The 14810-nt window shown below is 52.8% G+C and overlaps 2 protein-coding genes across 18 annotated transcripts in view; one reads left to right on the forward strand and one right to left on the reverse strand.

The window, feature by feature from the left end:
- Positions 1–6412, forward strand: part of ATP2C2 (ATPase secretory pathway Ca2+ transporting 2) — a 74835-nt gene extending 68423 nt beyond the window's left edge. The window contains exons 24-27 of one of the 2 annotated variants that reach the window (XM_043898184.1): positions 543–690; positions 4024–4122; positions 4209–4350; positions 6020–6412. In XM_043898184.1, coding sequence (XP_043754119.1) covers positions 543–690; positions 4024–4122; positions 4209–4350; positions 6020–6138 — 508 coding nt within the window. In that variant the 3' untranslated portion in view covers positions 6139–6412. Of the gene's footprint in view, positions 1–542; positions 691–4023; positions 4123–4208; positions 4737–6019 lie in introns of those variants that run through there. The other variant, XM_043898182.1, reaches the window with a different exon arrangement.
- The window catches only part of MEAK7 (MTOR associated protein, eak-7 homolog), a 28822-nt gene continuing 15995 nt past the window's right edge, over positions 1984–14810 (reverse strand). For 4 of the 16 annotated variants that reach the window (XM_043898186.1, XM_043898185.1, XM_043898187.1 and 1 more), the window contains exons 7-8: positions 13185–13364; positions 9718–12699 (exon numbers count right to left, since the gene is read on the reverse strand). In XM_043898186.1, coding sequence (XP_043754121.1) covers positions 12589–12699; positions 13185–13364 — 291 coding nt within the window. In that variant the 3' untranslated portion in view covers positions 9718–12588. Of the gene's footprint in view, positions 3098–3618; positions 3737–4073; positions 4338–4759; positions 4961–6255; positions 6367–7169; positions 7369–8147; positions 8723–9717; positions 12700–13184; positions 13365–14810 lie in introns of those variants that run through there. The other 12 variants (XR_006340454.1, XR_006340453.1, XR_006340455.1 and 9 more) reach the window with 12 other exon arrangements.

Here is a 14810-nt window from a genome sequence, read left to right on the forward strand (position 1 = left end):
CCCCCACGGCCAGCCAGAGGCTGACCTCTTCTCCATGCTCCTCCTGGGAACGGGGTGTGCGCACAGATGGACCGCAGCTGTACCCGCCTAAGAGGGGCTCCCCCAGTGTGCTACCTCCTCGGTGTCCCCACACCACCCTGCTGGCTGATCCTATTTCAGAGCTGGCTGAAGGCAGACCACATTTCTCCAGGCCAACTGGGACGAGGCCAGGCCCAAGCTGGGTTGGAAGGGTCCCCCAGGTGATGGGTGGCCCGGCACTGTTCAGGATCATTAGGTCGGCCGAGGGCAGGCTTTTCTGTGGCCCCGCAGGTGGAAGACCTGCAGGGCTGTCCGCGGGGTCCAGGCTGTGGGGGGTACCCGGGAAGGAGCTGAGGGGAGCCGGGCGATGAGGGAGGGGGCCAGATGACCTGGAGGCACTGCCCACGCCTGTCCAGGCCTTCCACGTGGACCCTGGCGCATCACTTCAGCATGACCTTGTGTGTTCGACCTCTACACGTCTTTTCAATGGCTTATCTCAAAGCATCCGGTTTTGTCCCGAGCAGCCTGGGTGTGGAGCCAGTGGACAAGGACACACTCCGGCAGCCGCCGCGGAACGTCAAGGACCAGATCCTGAGCCGAGCCCTTGTCCTGCGGATCCTCCTCTCGGCCACCACCATCATCAGCGGGACCCTCTTCATCTTCTGGAAGGAGGTGAGGGCGTCCTCGCGGGCTCGGCCAGCCAGGCAGTGCGGTCCGCCCCCGGGGCTCAGGGTCCTTGGGGTGTGGGGGAGGGGCAGCAGGCGGTGGGTGGAGGCGGATGGGCCGCGGGGTTGCACCGCCAGAGAAAGGATGGGACCCAGTGCCTCTCCTGCTTGCTGTTACCCCCGGGAAACAACCTCAGCTCTGAGAGAAAGTCCTGTTTTAGTCCCAGGAGGTGGCTATTTGGGAGACCTTACCTCTTTTAAGAACTTTTATTTTATCTTGGAGGATAGCTGATTTACCATATTGTGTTAGTTTGAGGTGTACAGCAAAGTGATCCAGTGATACTTACATTCATCCTTTTTCAGATTATTTCTTAGTTTATTACAGGATATTGAGTAGAGTTCCCTGTGCTATATACAGTAAGTCCTTGTATATAAATTCATCCCTGAGTCCCAGTTTATCCCTCCCCTCCACGTTTCCCCTTTGTTAACTATGAAGTTTGTTTTTGAAGTCGGTGAGGCTGTTTCTGTTCTGTAAAGAAGTTCATTTGAATCATTTTTTTTTTAGATTCCACATCCAGCAATATCATATTTGTCTTTCTCTGTCTGACTTAGTGTGATAATCTCCAGGTCCATCCATGTTGCTGCAAATGGCATTGTTTCACTCTTTATGGCTGAGTAATATTCCATTATATATAATATACACACACACCCCACATCTTTCTCCATTTCTCTGCCGATGGAGACTTAGGCTGCTTCCATGGCTTGGCTATTGTGACTAGTGCTGCTATGAACATCAGGGTGCGTGTATCTTTTCAAATTGTGATTTTCTCCAGATATATGCCCAGGAATGGGACTGCTGGATCTTAAGGTAATTCTATTTTTAGTTTTTTAAGGAACTTCCATACTGTTCTCCATAGTGGCTGTGCTAATTTACATTCCCATCAACAGTGTAAGAGGGTTGCCCTCCTCCATACCTTCTCCAGCGTTTATAGACTTCTTGATGATGGGCATTCTGACTGGTGGGAGCTGGTATCTGATTGTAGTTTGATTTACATTTCTCTAATAATTAGCAATGTTGAGCATATTTTCATGTGCCTCTTGGCCATCTATCTGTACATCATCTTTGGAAAAATGTCTATTTTATTCTTATGTCCATTTTTTTATTGGGTTGTTTGTATATTTTGGAGGTTGATCCCTTACTGGTTGCTTTAGTTGCAAATATTTTCTCCCATTCTGAGGGTTGTCTTTTCATTTGCTTATGACTTATGACTTCCTTTGCTGTGCAAAAGTGTTTTCTTTCTTGAAATACAGAATCTTATTTAGAAACTAAAGTAGAAAAAAAAATCCTGTCAAGAAATACCAGGTAGAAAATGCGGGCTCCCAACAAAATGAAATTTTAGGGCAACAAAAGTCTAAAAGGCCACAAAAGAGAAATAGCACTACTGTGAATTGAACAATGGCTACTTATACTTTCTGGCACTGTTACGCGGAATCTGGATCTTTCTCTGCATTCCACACAGAGCATGTACTACGCAACAACTTTATTATGAAACAGCTGCTTGTTACCCACATTTTAGGACAAGCTGCCACTAGAAACAAATCAATACCAATACATCAGGGACCGAGCAATTTCAGTAGTGGGTGAGGTTGCAGAATTCTGCCAAACGAAGGAACAGAATAGGCTGTGAGCAAATCAAATGGGGGAGTTAAGAAAGAACATATTTTAAATGTTAATAATTAATTCAGACACTGTACTAAGTATTGTGCAAAAGAAAATTAACATGTCTGTCTCCAAAGAGGTTAGTGCACTGGCAAAGGGTTCCGAGAACAGTGAAGGGCTGTGGACAGCACGTACCAAGAACACCCAGCCTTGGGGGAGTGGTGGTCTTCCTTGCTGACTCCCTTTTGCCAGAGGTCCAGAAAGAACTGCAGCACTGCCATCCTGCCCGCTGAGCCTCCACTGTAAGCGGCAAACTGTGAGGCAAGAAAGAGAGGAGTCCCCAAGGGGAGCAGAGAAACATGATCACTGTAAGCTTCTAAGACAGGAAGGTGGGCCATGACTCCCTTCCATTCAAATCCCAGAGATGGGGGCCAAGTCCCCATAAGTAGCTGTTAAGACTTGAAAACTGGATACTCCTCATTGACTTAGAAATATCAAGGACAACCGGAAAAGTCCTCAGAGGAATGTTCTGTGAGGATGCAGCTCCGGGAAGTAGCACTGAAACATCCACTTTCCTGGGTGTAAGAGAGACATCTAGTGGGACGCTGCGGCACCGCGTGGGGAGCTCGGCTCGGAGCTCTGTGATGACCGAGACGGGCAGGATGCTGGCTCGGGAGGGAGGCAGCACGTGCATACTTCCGGCCGACTCACGGCGTGTGCAGCAGAAATCAACACGACACGGTACACAGTTATCCTCCAATTAAAAATACATGGGGAAAAAATTCAAGCTCTTAGACTCAGGGTCTCAGGGCTTGAAAGCATACCCTCTATTCATCCAGGCAACGATGCCTCTTGCATCGTCCTCTTGGTCAAGGACACTAAAATGGCTTTACAAAGCAACAAACTTACCTTTTGGACCAAGGTCCACTGGGCCTTTGAGGGTCAGCCAGCCCTGTGAGGCCTGGACCAGCAGGCCCCAAAGCTTCCAGGTTCAGGCCCTTCCTTCCCGGACACGGTGTCAAGCACACAAAAACCCCTGCCATGTTACATTTCGCACTCTGAAGTAAGTTTAACGAGGTCCCACGTGTTTATTTTCGTTGTTACTTTCATTACTTGAGGAGGAGGATCAGAGAAAGTGTTGCTGTGGTTTACGCCAGTGTTTTTCCTGTTCTCCTCTGAGATTTACAGTATCAAGTCTTACATTTAGGTCTTTAATCCATTTTGAGTTTATCCCTGTGTGTGGTGTTAGAGAATGTTCTGATTTCACTCTTTTACCTGTAGCAGTCCAGTCTGAAGAGACTCTTTTCTCCTCTGTAGGCAGGGGGTCTTTCCATGGGTCACCGTTCTGTGGCCCCGCAGGTTCAGGCACCCCTGTGCTGAGAGAGCCAGTGACCTAGGGAGAGAATCAGGCCGGCGTGTGAGCACCCGATCGCCTGTGTGCAGGAGAGGGGCTGGCCGGGGCGCTGGATCACCCCCATTTCTCAGCTTTTCTCGAGCATGACCTCATCCCACCCCAAGAGGCGCGGCTTGGCTCCATCCTGCATCCTGACCTCCGGAAAGTGGAGAGGCCCCACCTTTGTCTAGTCCAGGCACTCAGCCAGGCACAGGTTCTAACACAGTCCCGAGAGCGGGGTCCCCCATCTGCCCCGCACCTCCTCACCCCGCGCACTCATGTTCCAGATGCCTGAGGACAGGGCAAGCACCCCACGCACCACGACCATGGCCTTCACCTGCTTCGTGCTCTTCGACCTCTTCAACGCCTTGACCTGCCGCTCCCAGGTGAGCCCCCGGCAGGACGGGATGGCGGCCTCCCGGCCCGAGTGCTCCAGCGGCTCCTATGCGCTGACTGCTCTTCTCCCCCGCAGACCAAGCTGATCTTCGAGATCGGCTTCCTCCGGAACCGCACGTTCCTTTACTCCGTGCTCGGCTCCATCCTGGGCCAGCTGGCCGTCATCTACACGCCGCCCCTGCAGAGGGTCTTCCAGACGGAGAGCCTGGGGGCGCTCGGTGAGTGGGAGGGCTCACCGGGGGCCGTCCTCACTGCCTGCCCGGGGCGTGAAGTCCCCTCGAGGGGCCATCCTGTCCCCAGGGGACTGGGCTTGTGCCTGAACATGAGCACCGGGCGGGAAGGGGGGACGCAGTGCGGGTGTGGAGAAGGCGCGAGACTCAGGGGCTGGAGCCCCTGCTGGGAGTCAGGGGAGGGCAGAGGGGTCACAACACCCTGGCCACCCCCCTTCCATCCCGGGACAGGAGGCCCCAGGTGGGTGCGGTGAGGCCCCGGGGCAGCTGGATGGACCACGGTCTACGCTGGCTCAGCCTCTGACATGCTGCCTGGGCCTAGTAGTGTGTAAGCCCTAGGAGTGTGTAAGCCCGCCAGGGGCTGTAACGGGGCCTGTGTGACAGGGACCCTGCTTACCTGGAGACCAGACTGGGCCGGCCGGCAGTTCCTGCTGAGAAGGCCACACGTAGAGACCACTGCGGCCCTCCAGGTCCCAAGCACACCCACCCTGGGCAGAGCCCCAGGCGTGCTCCCCAGCATCCTCCCCAGGCTTCCGGCAGCCGCGCCGTCTTTCTATGAAAGCTGTGCAGGGTAGCTGGGCCTCCTGTGCCTGAAACACTGACGGGAGGGAACAGAGAGGGAAGAAGTGGCCTGGAGAGCGGCAGTGAGCAGAGCCTGTGCGGGGAGGGCTCCGGGGTGACCACCAGCCCAGCTTTCCACTGGGGACCTCAGATCCCAGTGGGCAAGGGAGCTGGTGAGACTGCCGGCCCTGCCCAGGATCCGAAGACCACAAAACCATCGGTTGTGTCTGAGGTGGTGGACACAAGGACGCTAAACACCTAGAGACTTTCAGCTTTTTCTCCCCCGAAATCTAAAAAGCAGGGTCTCTGAGAGTGCAGACAAAAGAAAGAAAAAAAAAAACAGTGTTTTTACAGCTGTTTCCATCCACTGGGAATTCCATCAGCTCACCCCGTCTAAAGAAGTGCAAGGTCCGTGCCAGGCACCACGGCTGTCACGGATCCTCGACAACAGGGAGCCAAGCAGAGGCTCGGGGGGTAGTTTAGGGGCCAGGCCACCCGGATAAGTCAGGGTGGGGCTGGACTGGGAGCCACGGTCGGGGTGTCTGCCCCAGGAAGGCTCTCTTTACAGCCGAAGTTGGCCGGCCTGCTCCCCAGCCCCGTTGTTTAGTTGCTCAGTCGTGTCCGACTCTTTGCAACCCCGTGGACTGTAGCCCACCAGGCTCCTCTGTCTGTGGGATTTTTCCAGGCAGGAATATGGCAGTGGGTTGCCATTTCCTTCTCCAGGGGATCTTCCCGGCCCAGGAAGCAAACCCACATCTCCTGCATTGCAGGCAGATTCTTTACCACTGAGCCACCAGGGAAGTCTGGCTCTGAGCTGCCTGCACAGACCAGTAGGTCCTGGTGGAGCTGGCTCTGCAGTGTTCTGCATCCCGGGCTGGGGAGATCTCTGCCCGCTCAGGGGGCGTGGACAGTCTGGCCCTCAGCTCCTGGGTCCGGGCCCCTCACCTCTGTCTGCAACTGCCCCAAACGACAGGGGCGGAGGACAGAGCTCCGTGGCCACGCCGGGCACTGTGCCAGTGCTGGGCATCGAGGGACCAGGGACCAGAGGGTATGCCGTGCACTCTCTGACCTTTTTCTCTTTTTTGTCTGTTGGCAGATTTATTGCTTTTAACCGGATTGGCCTCATCCGTGTTCATTTTGTCAGAGTTCTTCAAACTATGTGAAAAGTTCTGCTGCAAAGCCCAGAAAGCCCAGACCCCCCAGGAAGATGTATAGTGGACCCTGACCCGTGAAAAGGTCCCTAAATCTCTATTTTTATGTGACTGTGGCCCTCTGCCTGCCCCGTCCCGTCCGAGAGGTGTCTAAGGACACGACAGCATCGGGTCCGCTCACCTAGCTGTTCCTGGGGAGCCAGTGGGGAGCGCAGGCCCAGCCCTGAGTCCTCGGTCCCCGTGTGCATCCACTGTTCCGTCCTGCCGGGCCCTGGGATGAACCGTGAGGAAGCTGCCAAGAAACACAGCACTATTTATTAAATTACAGTGATTTTTATTAACCACGTCTGGCTGCATATTTGTGCCATAGCTGGGTGCTGCGCAGCCCCTGGTAGGAGGGGAACACGGGGTGGGGGGCGGGGACAGAGGAGCAGGGGGCAGGATCTGGGCTTCTGGTCACTCTGCCCATCTCATCCACAAAATGGGGGCTTTGGGTATCTCTAAGGGTGATGCCAGGGGGCCCAACGATCATTCTGTTGGCTTTAATCTGTGCTTGCCTACAAGTGGCCAAGTGGGGAACACACAGCCTCATGTTCGTGACCCCAGAGCACGTGGTGAGAGCCAGTCATGGCCTGAGCGGCCTCAGCAAAGAGGGCCTGGGCTTCTGAAGCTGAGCAGGGTGTGGTCTCTCCCCTCCCAGAACCAGGACTCCCCACAGCCTGAGCCCCAAGACTGGTTTTGTTGGTGGTTGTTTTTTTTTTTTTTGCCACACTGTGTGGCACACCGGATCTTAGTTCCCTGAAAGGGATGGAACCCATGCCCACTGCAGTGGAAGCGCAAAGTCCCAACCACTGGACTGCCAGGCAAGTCCCCAAGACTGCTCTCAACACACGTCCACCCTTGCAGCTGAAAGATGGCAGAGAGGTCTGCAGCCAGGCAGAACCGACCACGGGGAACCAGAAACGGAACTCCACCTGCCACGCAAGGCTGCCACAGCTATAACCTCCCCCTCCCTCAGGGCTTTCCAGAGAAATCAAACCATAGAAGGAGAGCAGAGAAAGAGAGAAGGACACTTGTGTTAAGTAATTAGCTCACCTCATCGTTGGGGCTGGCAAGACTGATGTCTTCAGGACAGGCCGGAGGCTTGGGCAGGAGTTGGCACTACCCTGTCCCTGACCACCAGTCTGGGGGCTAGGATTCCACTCTCTCACTGCCACAACCTGACCTCCATCGCTGGCTGGGTACCAAAACCCTGCTTCAAGCTGCTGCAGGCTGAGGTCACCTGAGGTCATTTCAAGTCAAGAATGAGAAGGAGGCATCATTATTAATAAAACTCAGAAAGGATTTTCTGACAACAAGAGACAAAAAGAAAGGTCTAGAAATCAGAAAAGTAGGGAAATTATCCTTATTTCCAGGTTTCCCATCACACTAGGTGCAATCAACACAGTGTACACTTTAAACTGGATAACCTTGTGTGTCAATTTTATCTCAGTAAAGCTGGAGGAAAAAAAGAGAAGTCACACAGCCAAAACATAATAGAAAGATGCTTAACAGTGCTGGGGGGAAATGTCAAAATATCTTTAAAAAAACAAAGCAAAAACAACCCTTTGAAAATTAAGGCAAAATATTTTTCTCAGACAAAAAAAAGATCCTAATAGCTGCAGGCCTGCAGAGAATTCATGGATAATCAGAAACAGTGCCCAGCAGTGGTTCTCGATGCGAGGTTCCCTACACCAGCCATGGCAGCATCACTTGGGAATTTATTAGTGATGTCAACTCTCAGATCCCTACCCAAAACTACTAAACTCAACTCTGGGGGTGGATTATATTCCCTCTTTTTATTACCTGCTGCTGCTGCTGCTGCTGCAAAGTCACTTCAGTCGTGTCTGACTCTGTGCGACCCCACAGATGGCAACTCACCAGGCTCCCCTGTCCCTGGGATTCTCCAGGCAAGAACACTGGAGTGGGTTGCCATTTCCCTCTCCAATGCATGAAAGTGAAAAGTGAAAGTGAAGTCACTCAGTCGTGTCCGACTCTTAGCGACCCCATGGACTGCAGCCCACCAGGCTCCTCCATCCATGGGATTTTCCAGGCAAGAGTACTGGAGTGGGGTGCCATTGCCTTCTCCCTTTTTATTAAAAAAGTATTCAAATATAAATGAAAGTTTTTTCAAAAGAAAGACTAGGAGTATGAACCCTAGATTTCATTCTGATTAACCCTATGGACAGAGGAGTCCATGGAGTCGCAGAGTCGGACACAACTGAGCGACTAACACACAACATACACACATACACACACACACACACACACAACCCTTAATTAGTTGTGTGATCCTGGCCAAGTCACTTCATTACAGTACCTTAACTCTTAGTGACTTAGAAACTGATAAAATGATAAAATTTATCGTGTCTAATTGTATGCCTAGAATTATATCAAGTGGTACAAAGAAACAAAGAACTGTATATACCCGACCTGTTCTCCAGGCATCAGGATTGGGGTGTGGGGGCAGGAGGAAAGGCAGTATGGTTTCTGGAGATGTCAACTATTATAGAGAAGATAAACCCCCGATGGCTCGGCGGGTGGAGAATCCGCCTGCAGTGCAGGAGACACAGGAAACTCCGGTTCCATCCCTGGGTTGGGAAGATCCCCTGGAGAAGGAAATGGCAACCCATTCCAGTATTCTTGCATGGGAGAACTCCACGGACAAAGGAGCCTCGCAGGCTACAGTCCAATTGGTCACAAAAGAGTTGGACACAACTGAGCGACTAAGCACACACATAGAGAAGAAAGCCGTCACTTCATTCCATCATGAAGAAGTAACACATTAAGATCTGGGTATACATTTATATACCTTCCAGACATTTTACTATCTACATAAACATGTCTTTTTTAAAAAAATAAAATTTGGACTATTCTGTTAAAAAAAAAAAAAAGGCAGGGGGGACTCTAGGTGATTCTGATGTGGGCTCAAGGTCGAGAACCACTGGATAAAAGAACTCAGCAAGCTAACTGGGTACAAAACTATGTTGAGAGCCTCCCAGAATGCAGTCATTGGTTTGTGGAGGTGGGGGAGAGCCCACTCACAGAGCCAGCAATGACAACAAATTTATGTAGCAAACTTGGATGTTCCTGTTCTTCGAGGAAGAAGCAGCGTCAGCCAGTGTCAGTTCTGCCTACGTGCATCAGTATTTAGTGCCCTCCTGAAAATACTATCAAGATGTAGTATTCTGGCTGCGCCTCCTGGCATGTGGGATCTTACTTCCCCGACCAGGGATCAAACCTATGTTCCTGCAGGGGAACCACGGAGTCTTAACCACTGGACGTCCAGGAAAGTCCCCTATCAAACATTTTAGAAGTAGTCAAAGTGCTACCAAAGATCAGACAGAATCAAGCATTTGAAGGGGAAAAAAAAACAAGGTAGTAACAGAAATAGCTCTTATGTCTTTCTATCATAAAACTGAATCACTTCGCTGTATGTCTAAAACTAATGTAACACTCTAAATCAACTATAGTTCAATATAAAATTTAAAAAATGTTAAAGAGAATAAAAAATTTTAAAAAAGGAAATACATTTTGAATGGAGCAAAGATTTAGGAGAAGGACTAGAAAGCACAGCAGAAAAAAATGGTTTTTGAGTAGCAGGTACACAAAAACTAAATTTTAATACAGTTGTTGGTGACAACATGGCCAATGGGCACTCCGGGTCTCAAAAGTATAAACTGAGCTTGAAAGAGGTGTGTTGGTTTCTTAATATCTAAATAAAAAAGCATGTACCTTTTGATCCAGTAACTTGGCTTCTAAAGGTGCAGCCTCCAGACGGAACCAGAGACAGATGAGCATAAACGATGTTCACTCCAGCGGCGAATAGTTACAGACAGACCGTTCCCCAGCCGGGGATAGTTGAACGCCAGAAAGAATGGGGCATCCATCTCACGGGACGTCACACAGTTGGGGAGAACAAAGGGGTAGATACAGAACCATTTCTACCCAAAAAAAGGTGAGGGACAGACCAGGGTGTGTAACACTTCACCTCTAGGGAAGAAAAGGCTGGAGGGGCACAAGAGTTAGACTTAGCTTTCAAGTTACACCCTTTTGTATTTTGACCTTTTTTTCCATGTATGCATAAGCTAATCTTTTTAGTGGGTCCATCAACAGATGAATGGATAAAGAAGATGTGATGTGATGTGTGTGTGTGTGTGTGTGTGTGTGTGCGCGCGCGCATAATGGAATACTACTCAGCCATAAAAAAAACCATAAAGTTCTGCCATTTGCAGCAACATGGATGGACTTACAGGGCATTGTGCTGAGTTGAAGTCAGAGAAAGATAAACACGGTCTGGTATCACTTATACATGAAATCTAAGAAATAAACTACTGAATCAAACAAAAAAGCAGCAGACTCACAAATACAGAGAAAAAACTAGGGGTTACCAGTGGAGAGGGGTGATAGAGGGGGGTGGGGGAAAATTATGGGGTTACAAAATCACGTGTGAGAGACTTTTGAAAATTGTAAAGCAGTCGAGAATTTAAAGTAAACTTCCTTCAACAGAAAAAAATTTCCAAAAAATAACTATGGTGGGAAAAAAGATAACAGCAGCCATGCTTTGAAAAGTTGTTTTAAAAGTTATGCTGTTTAAAAGCCGTGTGTTAAAAAGTTAACACACAGCACTTTTCAGCCCTTCCTTCCAGCACCTTCACGGACCCTGATCCGTGTCCTGATAAGGGAGGGAGACCGCCTCCCTTACGACCCGAACTTTTAATCCCCCTTTTTATCAAAGAGCAAATTCCTCATGTGTTAAAACTAGCACTGCAGGTTTCCCAGGCCCAGGAGAAGTGTGGTTCCTCCGGTCACCAGTCAATGTGCTCAGGCCCTCAGCTCATGGGGGTCCCACGGCTGCCCCACGCCCACGTGCCCTCCACGAGGGCACACATCCCCCGGGTTACCAAGCACCTGGGCTGGGCACCTGCTTCCAACCTGTACCTGAGCTGTCCTGGGAAACCATCAGGCCCCTGGGCATGACCTGCACTCTTGTGAGAAGAGACACGAAGCAGAAAACAGGCCGCAGAAACACCTCCAGCCTCTCTGACAGCCACAGACAGTAAATGGTATTGAAGGGACCTTTTATTAGCAAGGTATTATTCCACTGCATTTTTATAAAAAGTCTGTAACAGACTGAAGACTCGGGGCCTAATTCTTCAGATCATGGTACGGATATCTGAGGATCGCAACATCCTGTGTCTGCCTCCCATCAGTTAGGCAGCCACAGAAGCACCTGAGAAGCTGTTAAAACTGGCCCTTTTATAAGGAAAGTCAGTCAGGACGGAGTGTGCGTGTCACCGTTGCGAGTGTGCATTTCCTTGTGAAGGCCCATGTGCAAGGCCTTCTGCTCAGGGCTCAGCAGCAGGTCTCATGAGCCTCCTGTAGAAAACGCAGAGCCCGCAAGTGCACACAGCTTGGTCACTATGGCTTAAAATCGGGGCCGACTCAAGAATAAGGCAGCATTTATTGTCAGATCTGCAGCAGGACAGCGTGGAGCAGGGAGGACAGGGGCAGAAGTCTTAGGGCCGGGCCTGCAACACCCCTGAGCTCGATGCTCAGCGTGTCAGGAGGTTCTCTGGGCCACCCCCAAGGGACGGGGCTAGACTGGACAGGGCCCAGCCCACTCACATCTCCGCTAGCATGGCAGGGTCACTGTTGATGGCAAGTCCACAAGGCCAAGATAAACACCATCCCCTGGGGGGCAGCAAGAGGTGATGCTGGGAGGCCAGGAGCCCAGGCCGGTCCTGTCAAGGCACTCGCCCCCAGCTCCTGCAACAGGCCTGGATCAGCAGGACTCTCAGCCCTGAGTGTCCCCACGTCTACATCAGAAACAGGACCGCCACTCTGCTTCTCGGCTCACCTCCTGGTTTCCCATGTGCTCTAGAGCACAGACCCACTTAGAACAGCTGACAAAGGCTGACATCCAACCTCACTGAAGACCCAGGTCACTGTCACCTTCAAAATCTCCAGCTATACGCTGTTAGTATACTGCTAACGCTTTTTTTTTTTAGAAATACAGAAATTCCATATCAGAGGAAGCTACTCCCCAAAGCACGGGGATTCCCTTGACCAGAAGAAACGGCGCCTCAAGGCTCTTAACTGGGGGGCCTGAGCAGAGGCCCAGTGACCCCCAGTGAGTGGAAACACGCCCCCCCCACCACCACTACAAGAACTCCAGTCCCCAAAGATGCCAGTTCTGGCCAGTCTCAACATCTCAGCATCCTCTTTGGATTTCATCCCTAGGGAACAAGCCAAGTCTAAGGATCAGGTTGCTAGCTGTATGCTCGGGATTCTGGGGGGAGACACCCCCACCGATGGACATATGGCAACAGAGGAACTGTACTCTGTGCGGACTGGGCACCGCCAGGACATGAACCGCACGCTCTGGACCAAAGTCAGGCCTCCGCGGGATGTGGGAGGGTGGGCAGGCTGCGCTCCGGCTCCAGGGTGGCCGCGCCAGCGCACCAGCCCATCCTCACTGCTCATCGGGGACCTCCCGGAACCCTTCGCTGTGGCAGCCCCGCCCACTGACTTTCAGCAGGGCCCGGGCCTCAGGGTCGACGTCCAGAATGCTCCTGTTCCTGGCCTTGGGAAGAAGGAAGGAGGGGTGTGTTCAGTGACCAAAACCAGCCAGTGGTGTCCCACCGCTGGCACGTTTCTCAGAGTGGACTTGGGGCCCTACTGATGCCACAAGGGAAATGTGGGGGGCAGGGGCTCTAGCCCCACCCCCACTGTGTCCCCCCCCACTCTGGGAGGCCATCGCTGGGGGGTGATGCGGTGCAAGGAGGCCAACAACTCATCGTTGAACCCTGGATCCGGAAGGGACCCCAGACCCTCCTCAGCTTGCAAAGGAGCCCCCATCCATCTGGGACCCCACCTCCCTGGGGTGGTTCTTTTAGGACACCCCCCACAGATCCCAGACAGGACTCCCTGCCTGGCTGTGCACCCACGGGCATTCCTCTGGCCAGCGACAGCTGCTGGAAACAAGTCTGGGGAAAACCATCTCCAGGTGGAGGTGTGAAACGCGTGCAACAGATCAAGCTGAGAGGGGAGAAGCACTCCCACGCTCACCGGCTCTGCCTTTGGGGCGTCTCCCACCGCCCACACCTCCAACTTCTGGAACTGGAAGTCCTCCTGGGCCGACAGCTGAGGGCTGCCGTACGTGGTGCACATGGGCTTGGCCTTGCTGTGTCCTTTCCCGAAATCGACATCGATCCACAGCCCAAAGTAACCGTGCTGTCCTCCCATGCCCTGCGGAGGGAGGCACATCACACCCCAAAGCCCACCCCAGCCCTCAGGCCACAAGGGCATGCAGGAAGTGAATGCAACTTTCTTCATTTTTTTTTCAAACTGTGAAATAATACAGATTGGTACAACTGAAGGATCCCACTGCAGGTGCCTAGAACACTCATCCAGGTGTTCTGAGTCCCACCCAGTGGCTCTTTCTCAAGGGGCTGCACTGGCAGGAAACACAAGTCAGGACCTCCCTGGTGGTCCAGAGGCTAAGACTCCACACTCCCAGTGCGGGGTGGGGGGCGAGCCCCATCCCTGGTCAGGGGGCTAAATCCCACATGCCATAGCTCAGTTCACCTGCCGCAAGTAAAGACCCAGCGCAGCCAAACAAATAAAATATCTTAAAAGGAAATGCAAGTGACAACAGAGGACAGAAGAATCCAGACGATCAGACCCAGAAACTGCAGTCTGTAAAACGAGGGGAGAGGTCCTCCCAGCGCTCGAGGCTGGGAAACCTGTGTCCGGGACCCCAGGCCCCAGGCCCCTGTGCTGGAGCAGACGTGTCCCTCACTCGGGGCGGTGACGGCAGGGGGCAAAGGAGGAAGATTTCCGGCTCTAGGAGAGTGGCTGGCAGGAACAGAACTGCTGTTCAACCTCTCTGGTCCCCTTCTCCGGGTGCCGCCTCCACCCCGGGGCCCGGAGTTAACACTGAGCAAGAGACCAGCGCGGACACCAGCCCAGCTCAGGGCCGCCTCTCCCCTCCGGCCGACTACTGACCCACTGAGGCCGAGACCCTCGCCCCTGTCGACACCAAACTGCCCTTTCAGAAGGCATCTCAGGCCATCAGGAGGCCCAAGGGAGCCCCAGAGAGAACCAGGGAGGAGCTCGGGGCCTGCTCCACACCAATGAGGTTGACCCACCTTCCCCGCCCCTCAGTGCTGCAGACTCGGGACTGGGAGTTACCTGAGAGATGCTTTTCGTTAAGCGGCAGGGAAGAGAAGGAGGCTGGTGCTGCTAGGAGACACCTCTCGCACCCAAGCTAAGCATCTGTGCGGGCGCCCATCCCAGCTCCTCACCCAGTCCTGTCCCCACGTCCCCCACCGTTACCTGTGGCCTTCACCCCTGCCCGCTTCTTCCTGTGGCTGAGTCCAGCCTGACAGGTCCAGGGAGCCCAGCCCTGCCCCCGGCACGAGTGCCAGGGCAGTGTCTCCAGTCACAAAGGCCACGGACCGACCACCTGATGACCAGGAGCCTGGTGGAACCCGTCATTCGCACACAAAGCCCAAAAATGCCCCAACAGAGGCCCCGTTTTTTCCGAGGGAGAAGTTCGGTCGTGGCTGTCACTCCCGGCGTCACCACTCTGAGATCTGGGCAGGATGGACCGGACACCACATGCTGCCCGACGAGGGGGCGAGTGCCCCGGGGCACGTTGGGGCCGGGGCTGTCACCGAGGGATGGACGGCA

This window comes from Cervus elaphus, chromosome 4 (genome assembly GCF_910594005.1).
Source record: "Cervus elaphus chromosome 4, mCerEla1.1, whole genome shotgun sequence".
NCBI classification, from domain to species: Eukaryota; Metazoa; Chordata; class Mammalia; order Artiodactyla; family Cervidae; genus Cervus; species Cervus elaphus.